This window comes from Alosa sapidissima, chromosome 19, assembly GCF_018492685.1.
Source record: "Alosa sapidissima isolate fAloSap1 chromosome 19, fAloSap1.pri, whole genome shotgun sequence".
NCBI lineage: Eukaryota > Metazoa > Chordata > Actinopteri > Clupeiformes > Clupeidae > Alosa > Alosa sapidissima.
In genome coordinates, this window is record NC_055975.1 from 17,593,710 (window position 1) to 17,613,927 (window position 20,218).

Below are 20,218 nucleotides of genomic sequence, written 5' to 3' on the forward strand. Positions count from 1 at the left end.
TATGGAATTGTGTTTGAAAAGGCCTTGGTCCTGATGGTTAGTCAAATAAGTGCTGTGTTTACTTATGTGAATGACAGGAGAGATGTTAAATTCCTCATGCTATAGGTAGGGGAATCTTAATTACCCCAGAGATAGTTATTACCATAGAGATAGGGTAGTAAGCTTACTTACTATAGAAATAAAATACTTGCTTACTTATAACTCTGCAGGCTGACTACTATGCAAGCCAAGAATCTCAACAGTGATTCTTGTAGACTACTGACTCAGTAAAGCTCATAGTGTGCTCTTGCATTCATTCTACTCTGATTCAGAAATGTTGGATGGTAAGCACACTGAGTCAGAGCTTCTTCAAAATTAATGTCTTTTTAGAATGTCTAATTAGATGTGAGAATATTTTCAGATTCCAATGGAATTCTGAATGACAGTGCAGAATCACAAGACAAGGCAGACAAATTCCCTGGCATGGGCAGGGTAAAGAAGGAGTAAAGGGAATCACATTTCAGCTCCTGTACAATGTCAAGCAGTGCCTCTGATAACTGGAAGAGACCACCAATGGTGTAAGCTAAAGTTGAATGCTTATACTACAGTGAACTTTTGTCACAGTCTGTCATAATTATGGTTATGGTATTTAGCAGACGCTTTTGTCCAAAATGACATACAAATAACAACAATACAAAGTTTAATTTAACAAATTAAAAATTGGTATTAAAGACTACATTAAGGAGAATAGCAATAATAAACAATAATAATAAATACACTAAGTGCATGTTGAACACGCGTTTAGACCACTCTTGAAAAACCCAAAACTAGGGCAACTCATTCCACCAACAAAGAACCCACTGAGGAAAAGAGTTATTACCTGGCAAGTCCTTAGACTTGGCACGCGTCCTGTCAGAGCTCATCCGTTGCAGAGGGTAACTTTGATCTAGGCAGCGTTTTAATCCTATTGGCTGGGTCACACTGTTGCCCTCAACACAGGATCGAAATGAACCAGGTTTAATGGGAGTGTTTAAGATGTTAGCACTGATAAACTGTATAGAGGACATTCCCTATTCTGAGTAATATATGATAGTAAAATATTTCAGATTTGTTACCACCCATGCATGGCTAAATCCTCTAAAGTGTCAAATTAGGCCTACTAAAACTCAAGTATCAAGTATCAATATTTTAGTAAATATTATTTTATAAATATTAAACACCCTCTGCTGAACCCACTCTACAAAATACCCAGATAAATTCATCAATATGTAATCATGATTTTTTTTAAAAACTAAAAAAAAAAACTGCCACAGCGCGTTCCCGGCTCATAGCTCGTCCCGAAGGCTTGCGAGACATGTGACTGCGCGTTCACGCACTGGCATGTTGAAGGGAGATGCGATTACACAGCGATACCCAAGAGCACACTGGCGAAAACACTACTGTAGCGTTAGGGTCATTATCTATTCTCAAAAAATGTTCTGACAACAGCGGATATTGTGTTTTTATTTATGGGGTAACATTATCACCACTTAGAACTCAAACGGTAACCGTTCCCTTTGATTTCCTGCTACGTGCGATTATAACGACTGGACTTGCGTAGCAGCCTTGCGCGCTGCAGGGTCCCAGAGCTCAAACAACAGTTGCTCGGAGAGTCGACGGGAAGATGGACACTGGTGCAACACCTCCGAAGAAAAGGTAAAAGTTTTTATTTTGATCATATACGTGTCTCAAAACTCGTGCAATAAATTATTCCGTCTTATTGCAGGTGAACTGCAATTGTCGTTTAGACGCAACGTCGCTATCAAGAGATTACATCAATTAATTGGTCGCTTAATTCAATCACATCCCTGCTCCAATTCAGAGAATTGGCTGCGTTTAATCAGATAGGCTAAGTCGCCAAGACTTTTTTAATTCACTCGTCGTTCACACTTGACTTTTGGCGGCGTTACGATACTGAGATTTGGACCAGGTTCCAACTTTCCTTCTACACATTTGTTGTTGGTGCAATATGATTGGGGGTAATTTTATTGCAAATCTTCTCTCAGTCTTGTATAGCTAACAAAAAATAATTCCAAAATGTACTATAAACAGGCGTTGATGATGTTAGCAATACTAAAAAGGATGGACTGGACTTGCGCTTTTCTTAGGTTGTGATTATCCGTTTCACCATGAGGACAGCTTACTTTTACACTCAGACCCGGCTACTGTTCATTTTTTATGGTATTTTATAGCATGCTATTCTGAATTAATAATACACATAGCCCATGTGCATGTAATCTTAATAATTGTTCTTGCTAAGTGGCCTTTCATTCCGCATATATTTTTTCACATAGCGTAAAAAGGGAATTGTACAAAACGCAGGTGTTCAAATCAGGTGTCAATGTGAGTAATGTGCTTAGCATTAGTTGGCACATAATGCACTTAAAGTCAGATCCTTAAAATTCCCACGTCAACGGCTATGCGAGCACGGTTGCTTTCAGGCAGTGGCCGGGTTTTTCTTTGGCGATTTCCCCAGGCAAACACTGTCCTTTCAGTTTGACCTCAGTTCCAGTCTTTCATTTGGTGTAGTGTTGCGCCCTGCTACTCTGAGTCTGTGCAGCATTAACTGACACCTCGGCGGAGGTCCTTTTGCCATAAAGGTCTCCGGCGTGTGGCAAGTGCACCCTGCTGGCATCACCAAGTGTTGGTAAAGGTCCATGTCGATAACTGCTCTTGAGGAAATGTGAAGTACTCCTTGTGACTTTCTGTGTAAGTGCGGCATTGAGTGCAGTGAGGGTTACAGTATGTTCCCTTCGTTTGTGCAGAGGTATATGACTGAAAAGGATGTTGAACAAAAACAATTTAGCCTACTGTCAAGTCAGTCGCACAAAGGGGCAAGGAGGCACTTATTATTACTGGTATTTTCCACATGGACCTTTTTCTGTATTTAGAAATACAGTCACAGTTATCGTTTGGTTGATTAATTACTGAGCTAACTAACTCTCTCTCTCTCTCTCTCTCTCTCTCTCTCTCTCTCACACACACACACACACACACACACACACACACTGTCAGTCATTTCCCTAGGACAGTACCATATGAGGTGTTATTGACTCTTTCCTTTTAAATTATTAAAACCAATAAAGCTGTTGGACACCAATGTCTGCTATCCACCCCTCCCCTTCTCTCTCTCCCTCTCTCAAGGGAGAAAAAAACCCCTAGGCGAGGGTCAGAAGATGAGTGGCTTCACTATCAGTCCAGGACAGCAAAGTGTACCATAAGACCAGTTGGCATTTTCTGAAACACCTTTAGAGAGGACAGTTCTGGATAATGGCGTCCACTCCTCAACAAAAAAAGTGTCAGGCTTATCATCCGGCCCGTGGGCAAGAGGAGCTGTTTTGCTGTGGTGAGGCTTTGGCGCTGCGTTTGTGTCATGTGTTAAGTGACCCTGTGTTTACAGAGGTGTTGGTGTCAGCTGAACTGAACAGCATGACTGCTGATTGCCACACTCTGTGAAAAGCACAAGTCACGGAGCATCAGGTGAAGCATGGCTGCCGTGTATGAAGGCCAACTCAATATAGAAAGCTTCAAATTATTTAGTGTGATTAAACAATCTCCAGCCTTAAGATAGCCATGCTGGATATGAATTGAGAAAGTTTGCAAAACATCTGTAACATACATGTCCTTGTAAGTCATCGTGTAGAAAACTATTCAACTTTAAAAAAGCTTATTTCCATGATTCTGACCAATAACTGATGAAAAATAGTCTCGACTTATTTTAGTCTGTCTGATTTTTTGACATCAGTTACCAGTGGAAAGGTGTTAGTTAGGTGGAAATTTAGTCATTCATCTTTCCCCCTGTGTCATTGTCATCTGCAACCTGCTCATTCTATCCCGTGACACTGTGAAGGTGTGGTGGCACGCATTCTCCAGCGCTGTTACATTTAAACCATAAAAAAGCCCATTTGAGTCACAAAGGGGATGGCAGGGAGATGGCCAGCGCTTCCCTTCTCATTGACTTCATGATTGGAGGTTATTGTTCATGAAATGTGGGCCTGAAAGCTTTGCCTGGGAGCCACCATGGAGCCAGCCGCAATAGCCGCTGCACTTCCATAAGGCCCCATCCCGACTACACACCACATGCCAGGCAGGGAGCTGTGAGTGTGTGTGTGTGTATGTGTGTGGGTGTGTGTGTGTGTGTGTGTGTCGCTACCATAGGGACTATAAAAGAGAACAGCACAAGGTGAGGCCGAATAGATGGTGAATGCAAAACAGCAAAAGAGGAATCCTGTAGGGCTGATCTCAGTGCGCTGTGTTATGAGTGTGTGAGCTTTCGACGGTTATATGCTTGACCAATTAGGGCTGTGTTTTGAATATAATCAGGGCATCAGTTCAATGCACCCGACATGGCAGTTAGCAATAAGGATGAATGGAGAGGCACACACACACAAGCTCTCTCTCTCTCTCTTTCTCTCTTTCTCTCTCTCTCTCTCTCTCTCTCGTTAACGCTCTCTCTCTCTCTCTCTTTGTATCAAATTTGCCTATTAAATGAGCAATTTCAGAATTTTATGGCATAGTGAAGTCCCATATTATAGTGAAGTCCCATATTATAGTGAAGTCCTTGTGCACCATAGCAGCTGACTGCACTTGCCTTTTTCCAGCTGGGTGAACACACATGAGGTAGGAGTAAGTCAGGCTCAGGCCAATGCAACTGGTCCCTGGACCCCTCCAGGAACACCAGTGACCCATTGTTCTATGTGCTGCCCGAAGCCAAGTGGGCCCCCTCATGTTTGTGTGTTGGTTGTGGTGGTGGTGGTGTGTGTGTGTGTGTGTGTAGGGTTGTCGTAGTGACTGTGTGGCAGGGCGAGATCCCATCCGTGGTTGCAGTAGCATCAAAAAAAGCGTGTGATCAAGGGGAAGCCGTGCAGAAAGGCTTTACTCTGAATGAGGCTCTAGGTCTTTGGCAGTACTCCAGGTGTTTGTGTTGGTTTGTGTGTGGGAGTGTGTGTGTGTGTGTGTGTGTGTGTGTGTGTGTGTGTGTGTGTGTGTGTCTGTCTGTCTGTCTGTCTGTCTGTCTGTCTGTCTGTATGTATGTGTGAGTGAGTAACTACTAGGGGCCAAGAGGGCTACATGTCCACAGTATGTTAAATCTCTTGCATAACCCTTCCTTGGCTGGGTGCCTGCAACCTCCTTTATCCCATTCAGTGCTAGTAAATGTTTGTCCTGCTCTCCGCATTTGGGATCCTGCCTGATTTCAGTTGCTGGACCAGAGCTGAAAAGTCCTGCTTCCTCTTATTTAAGACCTTCTCTGATGCAAATGATTGCAACATTGTAACGGCAACAGGGTGTTGCCAAAATGCTGATTTATCTCTGGAGGGGTTGAGTGAGAGGTGAGGACTATGGTAAGGGGTTTTAGTGATGTGAGGTGAGGACTATGATGAGGTGAGGACTATGGTGAGAGGTTTTGAGTGAGAGGTGGGGACTATGGTGAGAGGTTTTGAGTGAGAGGTGGGGACTATGGTGAGGGGTTTGAGTGAGAAGTGGGGACTATGGTGAGGTGAGGTGAGGACTATGGGGAGGGGTTTGAGTGTGAGGTGGGGACTATGGTGAAGGGTTTAAGTGAGAGATGAGGACTATAGTGAGGGTTGCATTTGATGAGCACTGGAGGAAGGGACTCTTGTCCAGGTGATGCAAAGGGCTTCTTGAAACAGTTCTTGCAGTCACAGACACATTTTTAAGCTTATCGAGAGGGTTCAAATTCCAGTCAAGATCTGGCAATGTCTGGTTTCCTTTGTTATATCCTGCAATCTTAAAGGATATGGTTACTCAGAAAAACTTTGATGAAGGCACTTGCCCTTTCTTGTGTAAGGTTCGAGCTGAACATCATAGTGAAAGAGGCAAAGCCTTCAGCCGAGTTCAGCTGTTATTCTGTGGAATTTAACCAGCATTGGCATAGATATGGTGGTGAGAGAATCCAGTTTTGTTAACTATGGGAAGGACTGGAATGATAATACCATACCATTATGTAACACACACACACACACACAGACAAAGAGAGACAGCAATCTCTCTTCTCTTCTTTCTCTATTTTCTCTCTCTTCTCTTGCCATTCTATCACAAACTTTCTTTCACCACCTCCTTGTAGCTCTGTTCCTTTTACTCACTCGTGTCTAGAAACCAAGACAGTCAGGAGAGCACTGCAAATGCACTCCGCTGAAGACGCCACTTGTTGCAACCCCACAACCACGACTCCACCCCAAGACCCCTCTCTCTCTCTCTCTCTCTCTCTCTCTCTCTCTCTCCCCACCCATCCTAACCTCCATTAGTTAATGCATCCCCTCCCTGCTGTGTCTCTCTACGGGAGTGGGTGGTGGCATAGGGACGGTGATTGTGTTACTGCAGCAGGAACAATTCGGATCCGATTTGGGCCTCTCAAATTACAACTGGCGTCTTATTATAAACAAGCTGGGAGCGTCGAGGGCTGCCCTGGAGCAGCGCTCGATTATACAAACACACACACAAATAACAACACACAGAGACAGACAGACAGACAGATGCACAGACAGACAGACAAACACACAGACAGACACACAGACATACAAGGCAGCAGGCAGATGAGATGAACATACTTTTCTTCATTCCTGAGTTTGGTTTTAAGTTCAGCTGTTAAACTGTTTTTGTGTCTATGCAGGTACCTATCTTTGTCTTTCACACACAGCGTGTTTTCTGAATGCACAAATGCATCATGAGGTGTAATTTCCTCATGAGTGCGACAGAAAGAGAGAGAGAGAGAGAGCGAGAGAGAGAGAGAGAGAGAGAAAGAGAGGTCAGGGTGAAATTAGATTGGAGGCTGATTTATGTGAGGCTACCAGTGCCCAATGTTACCTGTTACCATGGAGAAAGCTGGCACTGGTGCCAGTACACATAAGTGTTACTGTAACAGAACACTGAGCCTTGTGTGCTTTGTGCTGTGTGTGTGTGTGTGTGTGTGTGTGCGCGCGCATATGAGTCCACAGTCCTGAAATGGAGACAGACTGGGTAATGTTCAGCCCTAAATGGTAAGCTGTGGTACACTCTCTGATTCAGACTTTTCTAAATATGCTCATGGAAAAGAAAATCCTCAATACATAACGTCTCCCTGTGTGTTTGTCTGTCTGTACACCTGTGGAAGTGTGTGTGCATGTAAGAGAATCAAACAGCGAGCTTGTGCCCAAGAGCAGCACCAAACACTCGCAATGCTCTTACAAGGCCTGGAGGTTTTGCCTATGTTTGGTTGTGAACCAAAGTCAGTTTCTTCAGGCAGTGTTTCTCTACGACAATCCACCTGTGTAGCATGCACAAAGTGTAAAGGCACACCATTTTATCTCACTCTGTTTTTGTTTTGATTTGCAAAGACCACAGATGCTCAATTTAATTAAATACAGGCTCACATGAGCACACTTACAAAACACGCACACAAGTACACACACACACACAAACTCGTGCCACATGCTGACCAGGGGCAGTAAATACCTTGAAAGTGAATTAAAAAGTGTCAGTGGAAATAAAACGATTAGGACTGTTCCTGTCTCAGATTAAGCCTTAACGTGTTCTCCATCACAATGGCTGTTTGGTACAAAGCAAACAATCACTCACAGATTCGGCAAAATACTCTGGGCAATATTCAATATGACAGAATGGATTACTATGAATCGAAATGTGTGACTATACCTCGAAGACGAAAGAGCTCGTCTGTGCAATGAGAGAGAAAGGGTGTGAATGAGCGAGAGAGAGATGTACTGTAGGGGAGAGAGGAGAGAGAGAATGCATTAATCTGAAAGGAGCACTGAAGCTAGAATCGTTAATGTCAGAATGATTGGTGAGGGGGCTTGAAGACTTTTGCCACACACACACACACACACACACACATACACATGCCCACACACACACACACACATACACAACACTCACACACACTCCTAGAAGCCAAGCCCGCTCCACAGCCAATCCTAGAGGGGCTTGAGTTATTTCCTTGGAAGCCAGTAAATGCTGATCTGTGTTCAAGAGAGATGATAGGAAAATCACCCTGAGTCAGTCGTCCTACCCCAGCCAGTCTTTCTTTGGTCTGTCCCTTTGTTTTGGTCTCTCAATCTCTTTCATTCATACACATGTTGAAGGGGACTGTAAGTGTAGAGAGTAGACTCACACTGTGTGAAAGGGGATGCATCGTTGGTTCCGTGTGAGTGTGTACGTTTGTGTGTGTGTGTGTGTGTGTGTGTGTGTGTGTGAAACTATCTATTACACAACACTGTTTTCACAAATACTACAAATAAGAGTGTAAAACTCTTGCATAACCAAGAGTGTGTGTGTGTGTGTTTGTGTGTGTGCGCTCTCTTGCAGGGTGAACTCGGAGCGGCGTAAAGAGAAGTCGCGTGATGCGGCCCGATGTCGGCGAGGTAAGGAGTCGGAGGTGTTCTACGAGCTGGCCAATGAGCTGCCACTCCCACACAGCATCAGCTCCAACCTGGACAAGGCCTCGGTCATGAGGCTCACCATCAGCTACCTCCGCCTCCGCAGAGTCCTCAATACTGGTGAGAGAGAGAGAGAAAGAGAAAGAGAGAGAGAGAGAGAAGGAGAAATTGCCAAAACTGCATAGTTTCCCTTAACATCACATAACATATACAATTATCTAGCTGTATATATCTCTGTGGTAACATCCAATATACACAACCCATGAAATCCACAAGAGAGAGATGTTATTGTTGTATTTATTTATTTTTAAGTGGTTTTCTTCTGCTTTGGCAATATTCCATCTACAGCTATGTCATTACAGCTTATTGACCTGAAATTGAATTGAGAGAAATAGATGAGAGAGACTTCATCTTGAAACACAACATCACCTATCTGTGTGTTCACCCACAGAATACTAATGATGAGGAGGAGAGGAGTGGTGGTAAAGATCATTAGACGGGGGGAGAGAGGGGGGGATGAATGAGTAAAGGAGAGAGAAGAGGAGAGGAGAGAGAGTGAGGAAAGGATTGTGTGAGGGGGTGAAAGAAGTAAAGAGAAAAATGACTCCACCATGAGACACTCTACCTGCCTGTCTGCACAGTAGTAATTGTTGAAAGGTCGTGTCTGCCTTCTAAGACACGAGACACAGAGAGAGGGTGTGTGTGTGTGTGTGTGTGTGTGTGTGTGTGTGTGTGTGTGTGTGTGTGTGTGTGTGTGTGAAAGAGAGAGCGAAAGAGAAGGTGATGATGAGGAATAGAGGGTGCCTCTGTTGTCAAGATCTCATCTCAGCATCAGCTACCTCTGGAGACCTCTAAAGTCAATACAGGGGGAGGAAAGGATTGAAGGAGCTTTAAAAGGTTCAGCTCTGGAAAAAAATCAGAGACCACTGCACATTTTTCAGATGTGTCAAATGAGTTGACGGTCATATCCAAATTTGCAGTATTCTCTTAATTTTGAATATGAACGTCAACTCATTTGAATGTCACTCAGCAACCATAGGATGACATCAGAAAAATGTGCAGCGGTCTCTTATTTTTTTTCCAGAGCTGTACATGGCACATACTGCTCAAAAAAGGGAACACTTCAATCATACACTGGATCGGTACTCTGACACTGTTTGGTTCTGAGCACAAGTAAAACTTTTGAGGCGAGTGTTTTATTTTGCAAGAACTGTCAGACATTCTGTGAATGTAGTTTGAGAATGGAGAAAAGGGTGGAAGGTTTCGAAAAATGTGTTTTAACAATTGTGGAAAACTGTGAGTTTAGTAAGTGCTCCCTTATTTTTTCTGAGCAGTGTAGTATTTCACCATTGAAGAAAATCAAATATTCCTTCATTTATGTAAGCCACATACTGTACAAGCTGCACTTCAGGATGGTGTTTGTGGTGCATGATGGTTGCATGTGCTGCGATTTAACAGTTCCTAAATGAGAATATGCAAATTGAAATGCATTCCACTTGACTGAACCCCATAATAAAAAACACAACTTCATTATGAGCATGACATTTGGGCACACACCGCTGTAGACTGCTCCTTTACCTTATGTCCTTCTCTTTGTCCTTCTCTCATTCACATTCTCAACAGCTGTGTGTGTGTGTGTGTGTGTGTGTGTGTGTGTGTGTGTGTGTGTGTGTGTGTGTGTGTGTGTGTGTGTGTGTGTGTGTGTGTGTGCGCGTGTGCATGCATGCATGCATAAAATGGTTTGCATTGGTTTTGTGTACTCTGATATATTGCATGCTGTAGGGTATGGCTTGCTATTTACTCTCTCATTCTCTTTCTCTCTCTCTTTCTCTCCCTCTCTCCCTCCCTCTCTCTCTCTGTCTTTCTCTGCCTTACTCAGCTGTAAAAGTGGAGCAGGAGTCTGAGCTGGACATTCAGATGAACAGCATGTTCTTGAAAGCTCTGGACGGTTTCCTGATGGTTCTGTCTGATGATGGAGACATGGTCTACCTGTCTGAAAATGTCAACAAGTGTCTGGGGCTCCCCCAGGTAAGGATGAGCACACACACACACACACACACATACATATACATATACACTGACATAATCAGAGTCCTTGGGGAGCAAATGGCATTATAGGAAATTAAGAAGTGTTGGTAGAGGTCACATCTTGGCTTTTGTTCTGCCTTTGTGCAAACAGCAGCAACATGAGCCATTAGTCTCCAGAGATGCGTAGATCTCTTAGACTAAGGGGCCGTGCACACGACGCCGGTTTTTGTGAAACCGGTGAAGTTTTGTTAACGGTTACGCCTTGCATGTACACGACGCCGGCAGTTTAGGAGACTGAAACCGACAGCTTTTGAAACCGGCTTCCGAAGTGGGAACTTTTGAAACCGCCGGCTAACTTTCGCCGTGTAGACGCCTGTAGGTGCGAAGCCGGCAACTTTATGACGACATAGCCCCACCTCTCAACTCAGCCACGGCACTCGACCTGACATGTTGCTGGTCAAAACAAACAAAACCATTTATTTATCATATTAAAATGTTTTTCTTTCCCCTAGTTAAACATTAGCTTACTGCATGTTAGTGTTTTCTCCAGTGGTGCTCAGACCTAATGCAATGCGTAGGCTAAGCATTTGAAATTTCACATAGCAGTCACATACCTTGAAAATGAACTTTATTAGTTTAACAGTTGAATTGAAAACCGAATTGTCTGTAGTCTCCTTATTTCATGCGACTGCTTAACCAGAGCACTTATTAGACATTCTCTGGCTTAACAAACTGTTTCAACAATGTTTTCTTCTACGCGATTCACACGAAATTATCTTGAAGCTTTGCACAGCCATCGACTGGTCTGGCATATGCACTACAGCACATTTAGCCGGTTACACCTCTGTGTGTACACGCGAGTTTTTTTCTTGCCGGAGTCGTTAAAGGTGTGAAAGCGGTAAGAGAAAATCCACCCAGCGGTGTCGTGTAAACGGCCTCTTAATCAGCTTGTAAGAAAAGGTTGCAAGATTGTGTGTGTGAGTGTATGTGTCTTTGTATATGTGTCTGTGGCGTGCTTTGATGTATCTTTACATGTTGTCCACCCCTGTGTGTACTTGTCAGATTGATCTGACTGGCAACAGCATCTTTGACTTCACACACCCCTGTGACCATGACGAGATCAGAGAGACGCTCACCCACAAAACAGGTGAGGCGCAAAACAACATGTGACCGCTTCCCTTCCTCCCATCTCATCTTATGTAAACAAAACATCTCATATGTCTTCTGTTTCACTCTCCTTGTCTTATGATCTCTCCATTCTTTCTCTCTCCCTGTCCATGTCTGTCGCTCTGTCCGTCAGCTTCCTCTAAGAAAGGGAAGGAGCAGGATGCAGAGAGGAGTTTTCTGCTGAGGATGAAATGCACTCTGACCAGTAGGGGGCGCACTGTCAACGTCAAATCAGCTACATGGAAGGTAACCACCACACACACACACACACACACACACACGCACACAAATATCAAATCACACAAAGTCATTAACATACATTTTGCCTATAGACCCTTTCAAGAGAGTTCCATTATCAGCATCATAGTTGGCCCCACAAGACTTCCTTTTTAACATTCCATATGTTATCTCAATGCAGAGGAAGTAGATTGGGACCCAAGTAGAACGTTCAAGCATTGTTTTTGTTTTTATTGTTGAAAGGGTCTATATGTAAGGGATAATGGACTCCACGGTGGTCTGTTCACAGAAGTTAATGGTCAAGGTTGTGAAACGGCCCTGACGCGAAGCGGAGGTGCATTAACTTCTGTGAACAGACCACCGTGGAGTCCATTATCCCGCTTATTCCACTGTTGCCACTTGCGTTGTGTTCATTTCCTGTTACAATTTAAACGTTTTAATCGCTAAAACTGTCTTGTTTGTAGAACTAATTTCTTCCGACACATATCAACTAATTTCTCAACTCACAGGACAAACTGCCGTTACTAGTTCTAAATGGATGGTTGCTACGGCCAAAGGCCAGTCGTTAGTTCTATCTCTCCCGTTGTCAAGCGGGCGTATCCCAAGATTCTGATGAACTTTAGCTTTGAAACATCGCTTTTACTTAGCCTGCTGTCATCCATCTAGCTAAAAGCCACCTCCGTCATATGCTACAATGTTGCAATGTTCTGAACGTCTGCATTTTACAGCTCGGATGCAACGTGACAGTTCATTTAAACTTCACAACGAGTTTGGCGAATTAATATACAAGTGTGATACGGCCAAAAAAATGGATCTACTTCATAGGTGTGCAGATAACATACGGTTAATGGTCGTTCTAAATTACGTAGGACAATGGGAAATTCAACCAAGCAGTGGAATAAATGATGATGACTTTGTGTTATATTACATGCGTGTGTTGTGATGCAAGCAAGCTGATCAGTGTCCCTTTCTGTGGTCTGGCCAGGTCCTGCGCTGCACGGGGCAAGTGCACATGTGTGACCTTGTGGTGGGGACCACTGCGGGTGTGAGTGGGAAGGCCTCCGCCACCGTCCCCTCCCTGGTGCTGATCTGCCAGCCCATCCCTCACCCCGCTAACATCGAGGTCCCGCTGGACTCCAGGACCTTCCTCAGCCGCCACACACTGGACATGAGGTTCACCTACTGCGACGAACGGTAAGTGATGGGCGCACACATACACACAAACTCTCTCTCACACACACACACACACAAAAAAATCTTTTGCCGTTATATTTCAGATCAAGGACATTAGCTATGTGTAGAAGACTGTATTCAGTTATATTGACTGTAGTGACTTTATAACTGAATTGCATCAATAAAGCTAGAGTGCCACCTTGTGGTGAAGTCTGGGAATAATAGATAAGAACTGATGGTATGAATGCCTCTATGCGTATAATGCATCATGCATTTATATATAATTATTCACACAGGTTTATTATATCTTTAGTGATTTATGTCATAGAAGTTGTTATATCTAAATGGGCCTGAATTGAATAGTTATTAACACTAAATCATATTACAACATCAGCAGATGTTCTGGATACTTATATGTGTGTGTGTGTGTGTGGTTTTTGTATGTGTGTTGGCAGTATTACTGAATTGTTGGGCTATGAGTCAGATGACCTGCTGAACCGCTCTGTATATGAGTACTATCATGCCCTGGACTCAGACCATCTGACCAAGACACACCACAGCTGTGAGTGCACGCACACTTACACACACACACACATACATACATACACACACACATACACGCATACTGTACACACGCATGCACACACAAACACTTGCGTAATTGATTTTTACTTACCTGACCTGTTTTTTCTCATCTTTCTGTGTGTGTGTGTGTGTAGTGTTTGCTAAAGGTCAGGTGTGCACAGGTCAGTACAGGATGCTGGCTAAGAGGGGAGGCTTTGTGTGGGTCGAGACTCAGGCCACTGTCATCTACAACAGCAAGAACTCTCAGCCACAGTGTGTGGTGTGTGTCAACTATGTACTCAGGTAATTTACATGTCTCAAATGGACTTGTACATGTGTGATGTACATGTTAGTAAATAAGTGTGTGTGTTTATATATGTGTATATATATTTATGTGTGTGTTTGTGTGTGTGTATATCCTATGTGTGCAGTGGTGTGGAGATGCAGGAGCTGGTGCTGTCCATGGAGCAGACGTGTGTCCACCGCGTGAAGCAGGAGCGGGACGAGGAGGCCAGCTGTTTGGCACAGTGCCCCCTGCAGGTGGCCGTGAAGAAGGAGCAGGCCCACGAGACGCAACAGGAGGAGGTGGAGGTGGAGGAGAAGGCAATGAAGCTGGAGACTCCGTCGTCTGTGGAGGTGCTGAGGGAGGAGTCTGAGGCACTGACCCTGCTAGCTCCACCAATCACAGGAGACGCAGTCATCACACTGGATCTCAGCACAGGTTGGTGAGACCACTCACACACACACACACACACACACACACACACACACTAACCCACACATTCTCTCTCTTTCATCCTTTTTCCTTTCTTTCCCCCTCTTTTTCTCTTATTTTTCTTCTTCTTTTTATTATCATTATTATTCTCCTCTCTCATAAGCATCTATTCATGTGCTGCGAGATGTGCAATCATCATTTCTCTCATCCTCTTTCACAAACAGAAATACACAAACATTCTTAGATCTACTGGAGACTATTATGAATCAGTTTAAATATACATAGAACTCAAAATCCTCATCACTTAACTCTACCTCTCTCTCTTTCTCTCTCTCTCTCTCTCTTTCTCTCTCTCTACCTCTCTCTGTGTTTACATTGCTTTCAGACTCGGACATCACTGTCCTGAAGGACATTCAGCTCTTCAGTGACGTGATGCTGCCCTCCTCCAGCTCTCTGCTGGCTCCACCAACCTCTGGCCTGTCGGAGGACACGCACTCCCCCTTCCCAGAATCCTCCACTCCAGACTGTTCCAGCACTGAGAGCTCTGCGGGGGTAAGTCTCGATCAAGTGCCAGAGAGTGCTGATATCTGGAGTGAGCCGTAAGATATAAGATACAAGCAATTAGACTCACAGGACTGAGCTATAAGATACAAGCTATTAGACTCACAGGACTGAGAGCTGACCCCAGAACAGTTTGGCAGCAGTGTGTGTGAGATGTAGTATAGTGTGCATAAAATAGTAAAGAAGCAGAAGTAGGGTGTGCGTGTGCATAGAATAATATGGTTATATAAAACTTATACAGTGCATCTTTGTGGGGTCTGATGCCCAACCAGTATACTTTGGAATCAGAATTAGGTTTATTGCCAAGTAGGTTTTCACATACAAGGAATTCGCTTTGGTTTCAAGGTGCATGGCATACAATAATTAAAATACATAAAATACAATAGCACAATAAATAGGCAACGTGTTAGGACGAGACAGACAACCAGACAACCATACTTATGGTATATATATGTGTGGATTTCTGGAATTTTCTGAGTGGTCTTATCTCCTCTGCAGCCTTGCAGTCCTCTGGAGTTTTCTGACCTGAGCACAGACTTCAAGACAGACCTGGTGGAGCGCCTGTTCTCCATGGAGATGGGCGCCGATACTCCTTTCGTAACACAGGTGAGTTTTTCCCCTTCACGTCTTTCCATTCACATTTCACCTTCACATCCACCAAGCAGACAGAATGAATTAAAACAGGTGGAGAGATCAGAGGGACTGTCAGGAAATCAATGCTAGTGTTAAAGCCCTTGGTCAAATACCAAGCCTTCAGAGGATCAGATCTTTTCAGTGGATACAGATACAATGTATGTGTATTTCTTCAGAGGATCAGACCCTGACCAGTAGGAACGGCTAAAGTGCCCTTGAGCAAGGCACCTAACCCCTCACTGCTCCCCGTGCGCCGCTGTTGTTGCAGGCAGCTCACTGCGTCAGGATTAGTGTGTGCTTCACCTCACTGTATGTTCACTGTGTGCTGAGTGTGTTTCACTAATTCACGGATTGGGATAAATGCAGAGACCAAATTTCCCTCACGGGATCAAAAGAGTATATATACTTATACTAACTTTTGTCTTTTTCAATGCCCGATTGCAGTCCATGGATGATCTGGATCTGGAGATGTTGGCCCCATACATTCCTATGGATGATGACTTCCAGCTGCGCACACTCTCCCCCACCAACTCCCTCTCCCTCAGCCCACTTAAACTCCAGTCTCAGGCTCCAACTCTTCCACCCAGCCAGCAGGCCTCCACCAGCCCCAGCGAGATGCCCCTTGCTGGGATAGTTAGCCAGGTGGAGGCCGCCAAGACTCCAATTCCACTGGCCTCTTATGTCTTCCAGAGGTACGTGTGTGCTTAAAGTTATTTTTTATATGTTTCCATGTGTTGTCAATTGTTGTCATTTTCTGTACTGTATATCACATGAACTGCATTCTGTTGCTCTAGATCGCCCCCACTGGCTACCAAGAGTACTCCCCAACCAGTCAGTGTCAGAAACATCAGCGATAAGGCCAACGCCAGTGGCAATGTCCCACTGAAGAGGAAAATAGAGACTGTCCCCACTTTCTCACAGGCTGTCGGACTGGTATGGATGCGTTATTCAGCCACTACTTTCTACATGCATTTCTACAATTATGAGTTTTGCTTTTGTGCATACATGCATGCAAGTGTAGAAAGTATGTGCTTTGCAGAGGATGTGTGAAATCATACATGCACACATATTCATCATCTCTCTCTCTCTCTCTCTCTCTCTCTCTGTCATCGTGTGCTGCAGGTGGTGTTAGACATGGATCAGCCAAGCAGTAAGATCCAGAAGCTACAGCTGGCTGGAGCGCAGGGTCTCAACAACACAACTATACTGTTACTGCCTTCTGGTGAGCCCCCCACTAAACCACTAGCCCTCACAGTATCGGCACTATCCGCTACGACATGGCTGCCTGCCACCTGGCACCAATTAAAAAATGGTGGTGATCTGTGGTAAATACAGATGTAGGAAATTAGATCAATCAGATTAAAAGCTCAGTCTTTAGAAAGATTTAGTGCAGGGGTCTCAAACACCCGGCCCGCGTCCTGCCCAATTCCGGCCCGCGACGTATGACAAAATAATAATGTAATCCGGCCCTTGAGGCTATTAATTGCGACAAACAACGATACTGCTTAAAATAGACGATAGATCCAGGTACGGTGACAAATCTCATTTGTAGGCCTACTCTACTCTTCAAACCCAAAATCGCTGCGCAAAGTTTTCAGGAAATACTTGTATTACACGCGAGAAACACAAAGACGTGCATTTGTAATGACGCGGAAGCGATGCAGGCCATAGTGTTGCAGAAATTGAAGCAGAAATTAAGCAGAAATAGGCCTACACCAAATGTTGAAAAACGTTCACGTGTGATGAAGTCTTAGGTTAGCTATGTTATTCACCTATTCTAATTCTGAAGAAGAATATCCTTTTGGAGATTATGATCGATCGTCTATGACAGTGATGGTCACGGTGCGTCTCTGAATGGAGGTGCGTGTATACAACGGTGTCCACTAAGCATACCATGCTTGTTTCGACCCTCTGCCCAACATAGCTTGGAGGTTGCAGTGGTAATCGTAATAATAGTGTCCGTAATGGATGTGGTACAGACAGCAGGGCTAGTAGAAATAGGGCTCTAAAGAACTACAAAGTCACCCGCAATATGATGCGAACTTCTGGGTACTGCAGATTACCCGCGATAGGAACTGTTTGACCAGAATACTTTATTATAGGCCTATATTGTAGTAATCTGTTACTAAACCACAACATCTTAGGTGTTGGTATACATCTTAGGTGTTTTCCTGTTAATTTGTTATGTGGGTAATATGAAAAAAGGAAAGTAAACCTGCTTAAATATGTTCATCCAGTATTTACTGAAAGGTGCATAATTTGAGGTGCTTGCCATCCAGTGACAAATTAGATGGGTAAATTTACCCCCTTCATAAACTTTTGTTTTACTCAAAGATTTTTACATTTACAGTAGGACTTTATCTCTGACCACTTTCAAGCCATGGCCTTTTGAAATTTTGATATAAAAATCCAATGGTGTTGGCAATGGCTTTCTTAACCCTGATGCCTAGTTTGCCAGGTTTAAAAAAGTTATGAGAGGAAATATTTTTATTTGGTGTGAAACACACACACATACCTGTTTTTATGTTTTTCATTTATTTTATAATTTGTATTAATATTTATTTTATCATTATTTTATTTATAAGCTAAGGTTGCTAGCACAGGTGTCTAAAACTAGATAAAAACACTTGCACTTTCTGTTTGCAGTTTTGTGTGGTATTTGAAAAAAAGAACATTGCATTTCAGAAATAGCCGGCCCTCCAATCAGATGACGTTGGCAGAATTGGCCCCCAGCTCATTTGAGTTTGAGACCCCTGATTTAGTGTCAGTAAAGCTCAGACAAATGTGGTCATATTGTGGATCCAGTAAAAGCTTAACATGTTGCAATACCATGTGTAGCCACTAGGAAGCACTCTTATCTCATTGTCTAGGTGACTGACTTTCGTTCCATCTCTTTTTCTCTCTCACTCCTGGCTTAGACCTGGCCAGTCGATTGCTGGCTCGTTCCTCTAAGGGCGAGTCAAATCTTGGGTCACTCCCCCAGCTGACTCGTGATGACTGCGAGGTCAACGTCCCGGTCAATGCCCGGCAACACTTGCTGCAAGGAGAGGAGCTTCTGCGAGCGCTGGACCAGCTTATCTGAGGGGACAACGCTGAAGAGACTGTTGAAGGAACTTTAAATGAAAGCCCCGGTTCTTGTTCTCCCAAAGAGTCCTGTCACAAAGCACTTTCATACTAAACCTTGCCCTATATCTCCAGATGCCGTGTAAGGCAACAGTAGCATCACTGCCCTCTGATGAAAGAGAGAGAAGAGCCGCAATGGAGGCACACTGATTGGTTCAGAGAGGTTAGCCCCTCTTCCTTTCTCTGTGTTTTTTTTATCTTCCTGTCAGCGATTTTGGTCCAAGTAAAACAACAGGATGTTTAGATGTATTGTACATGTGTTTCCTGTGTCCATGGTTACTGGTGTGACTTCAGCTACTGCTGTATGTCACTTGTTGTTCTTTTTCAATGTGTGCTGCAACGCAACAAAACCTTTCCTGCTGAGACGCAACAATTTATTACATACTTTGCATGTATGAGTGTATATTGTGAGTATCCAGCTGTTTGTGTGTGTTTATGTTTGTATATCTCTGTGTGTGTGTGAGTGTGTGTGTGTGTGTGTGTATGTGTGTGTGTGTGTGTGTGTGTGTGAGAGAGAGAGAGAGAGGGAGAGACAGAGAGTGAGTGTCTGTGTAATGAGTGAGCCTGTAAGCTCACACTCTTCGATATAAAAATGGTCTGTCACACGCACACAGTGACCTCAGAATGCTTTACTCTACAGCCACCCGCCATAGGCGCACAACTGTACATAGAAATATATATTTGTCTTTTCCAAAAAAGGGAAGATTTAAAACCAGCAGTCCGTACAAGTCCGTAATCATGTTTGTTTTTATAAGTCAACTGAACTAAAGGTGTCACCATGTGTTTCCTCTCATTTTGCTGACTTGCACTCATTGTACTTGCCTCAGTGTAGTTGTTGCTATATGAAGCACCTTTCAAACTGCTGCTGTCCTAGGTGTACTGTATGTTAGGCTAAACATGTAGGCTGCTTCTGTCTGTTTCTTCTTCACTGTCTTTGCACTCCAGATTTGACAACAATACTATGCCAAGGTAGACATTACTTGTTTGGTACACAGGCTTTGTTACCCTACTGAGGCACTATAGTGAATAGAAACATTTCTCTGGATTTGAATGTGTTTAGTTGTCACAGGCTTTTCTGTATGCATAAATATGTAACTGTTCTATGTAGCCAACGTGTGCTGTACAATCATGTATTCTTCTGTAAGGAGCGTGCTTACGTCATGTTGATGTTTGTTTTGCTTTAAGCACGTCTCGACCATTTAGAGGGAGTGTACCCGAGGGAACCAGAGAGCCATGTCGGCCGTTTTAACCAGATTTCGGCCCGTACATCTGTATATGTAGGCTTGTATAAGCAGCATAAATATACATTGAACACATTTACTTGGTGTTTTAACGCAGCGTGTGTTTTGCTGAGTTCTGTCTCTGTCCAGATAGGCTATTGTCGAAAATAACAAAATAAAAAAGCTGTCATAACAACGATGCTGTCGTAAATAGGCTACTTGTTCCAATTACACATAATAATTTATGTCTACACTCAAAAGCAAACTGCGGCAATATTGTTTTATTCATATACGTAGTCTAATGTTAACCTTTTTATCGGACTGAAATAGTGGCAATACACATTGGATGTCGTAGCTTCTTTCTGCCCGCCCTCATAAGATCTGCAGAT

At 43.7% G+C, this 20,218-nt stretch overlaps 1 protein-coding gene across 3 annotated transcripts; it reads left to right on the forward strand.

The window, feature by feature from the left end:
• Positions 1 to 1,362: 1,362 nt before the first annotated feature.
• LOC121692826 (hypoxia-inducible factor 1-alpha-like) lies at positions 1,363 to 20,028 on the forward strand. Of its 3 annotated transcripts, none has more exons than XM_042071756.1 (15): positions 1,363 to 1,674; positions 8,338 to 8,528; positions 10,288 to 10,436; positions 11,499 to 11,583; positions 11,737 to 11,849; positions 12,826 to 13,034; positions 13,469 to 13,575; positions 13,733 to 13,880; positions 14,009 to 14,298; positions 14,678 to 14,844; positions 15,352 to 15,459; positions 15,928 to 16,178; positions 16,281 to 16,419; positions 16,609 to 16,708; positions 18,405 to 20,028. In XM_042071756.1, the coding sequence occupies exons 1-15, from the start codon at positions 1,643 to 1,645 to the stop codon at positions 18,566 to 18,568; spliced, it is 2,253 nt and encodes a 750-aa protein (XP_041927690.1). In that variant the 5' UTR covers positions 1,363 to 1,642; the 3' UTR covers positions 18,569 to 20,028. The 3 variants fall into 3 exon arrangements, with proteins under 3 accessions (XP_041927690.1, XP_041927691.1, XP_041927692.1); XM_042071757.1 differs by having other exon boundaries at positions 15,931 to 16,178; XM_042071758.1 differs by lacking the exon at positions 1,363 to 1,674 and adding an exon at positions 3,246 to 3,364.
• The last annotated feature ends 190 nt before the right edge of the window (positions 20,029 to 20,218 follow it).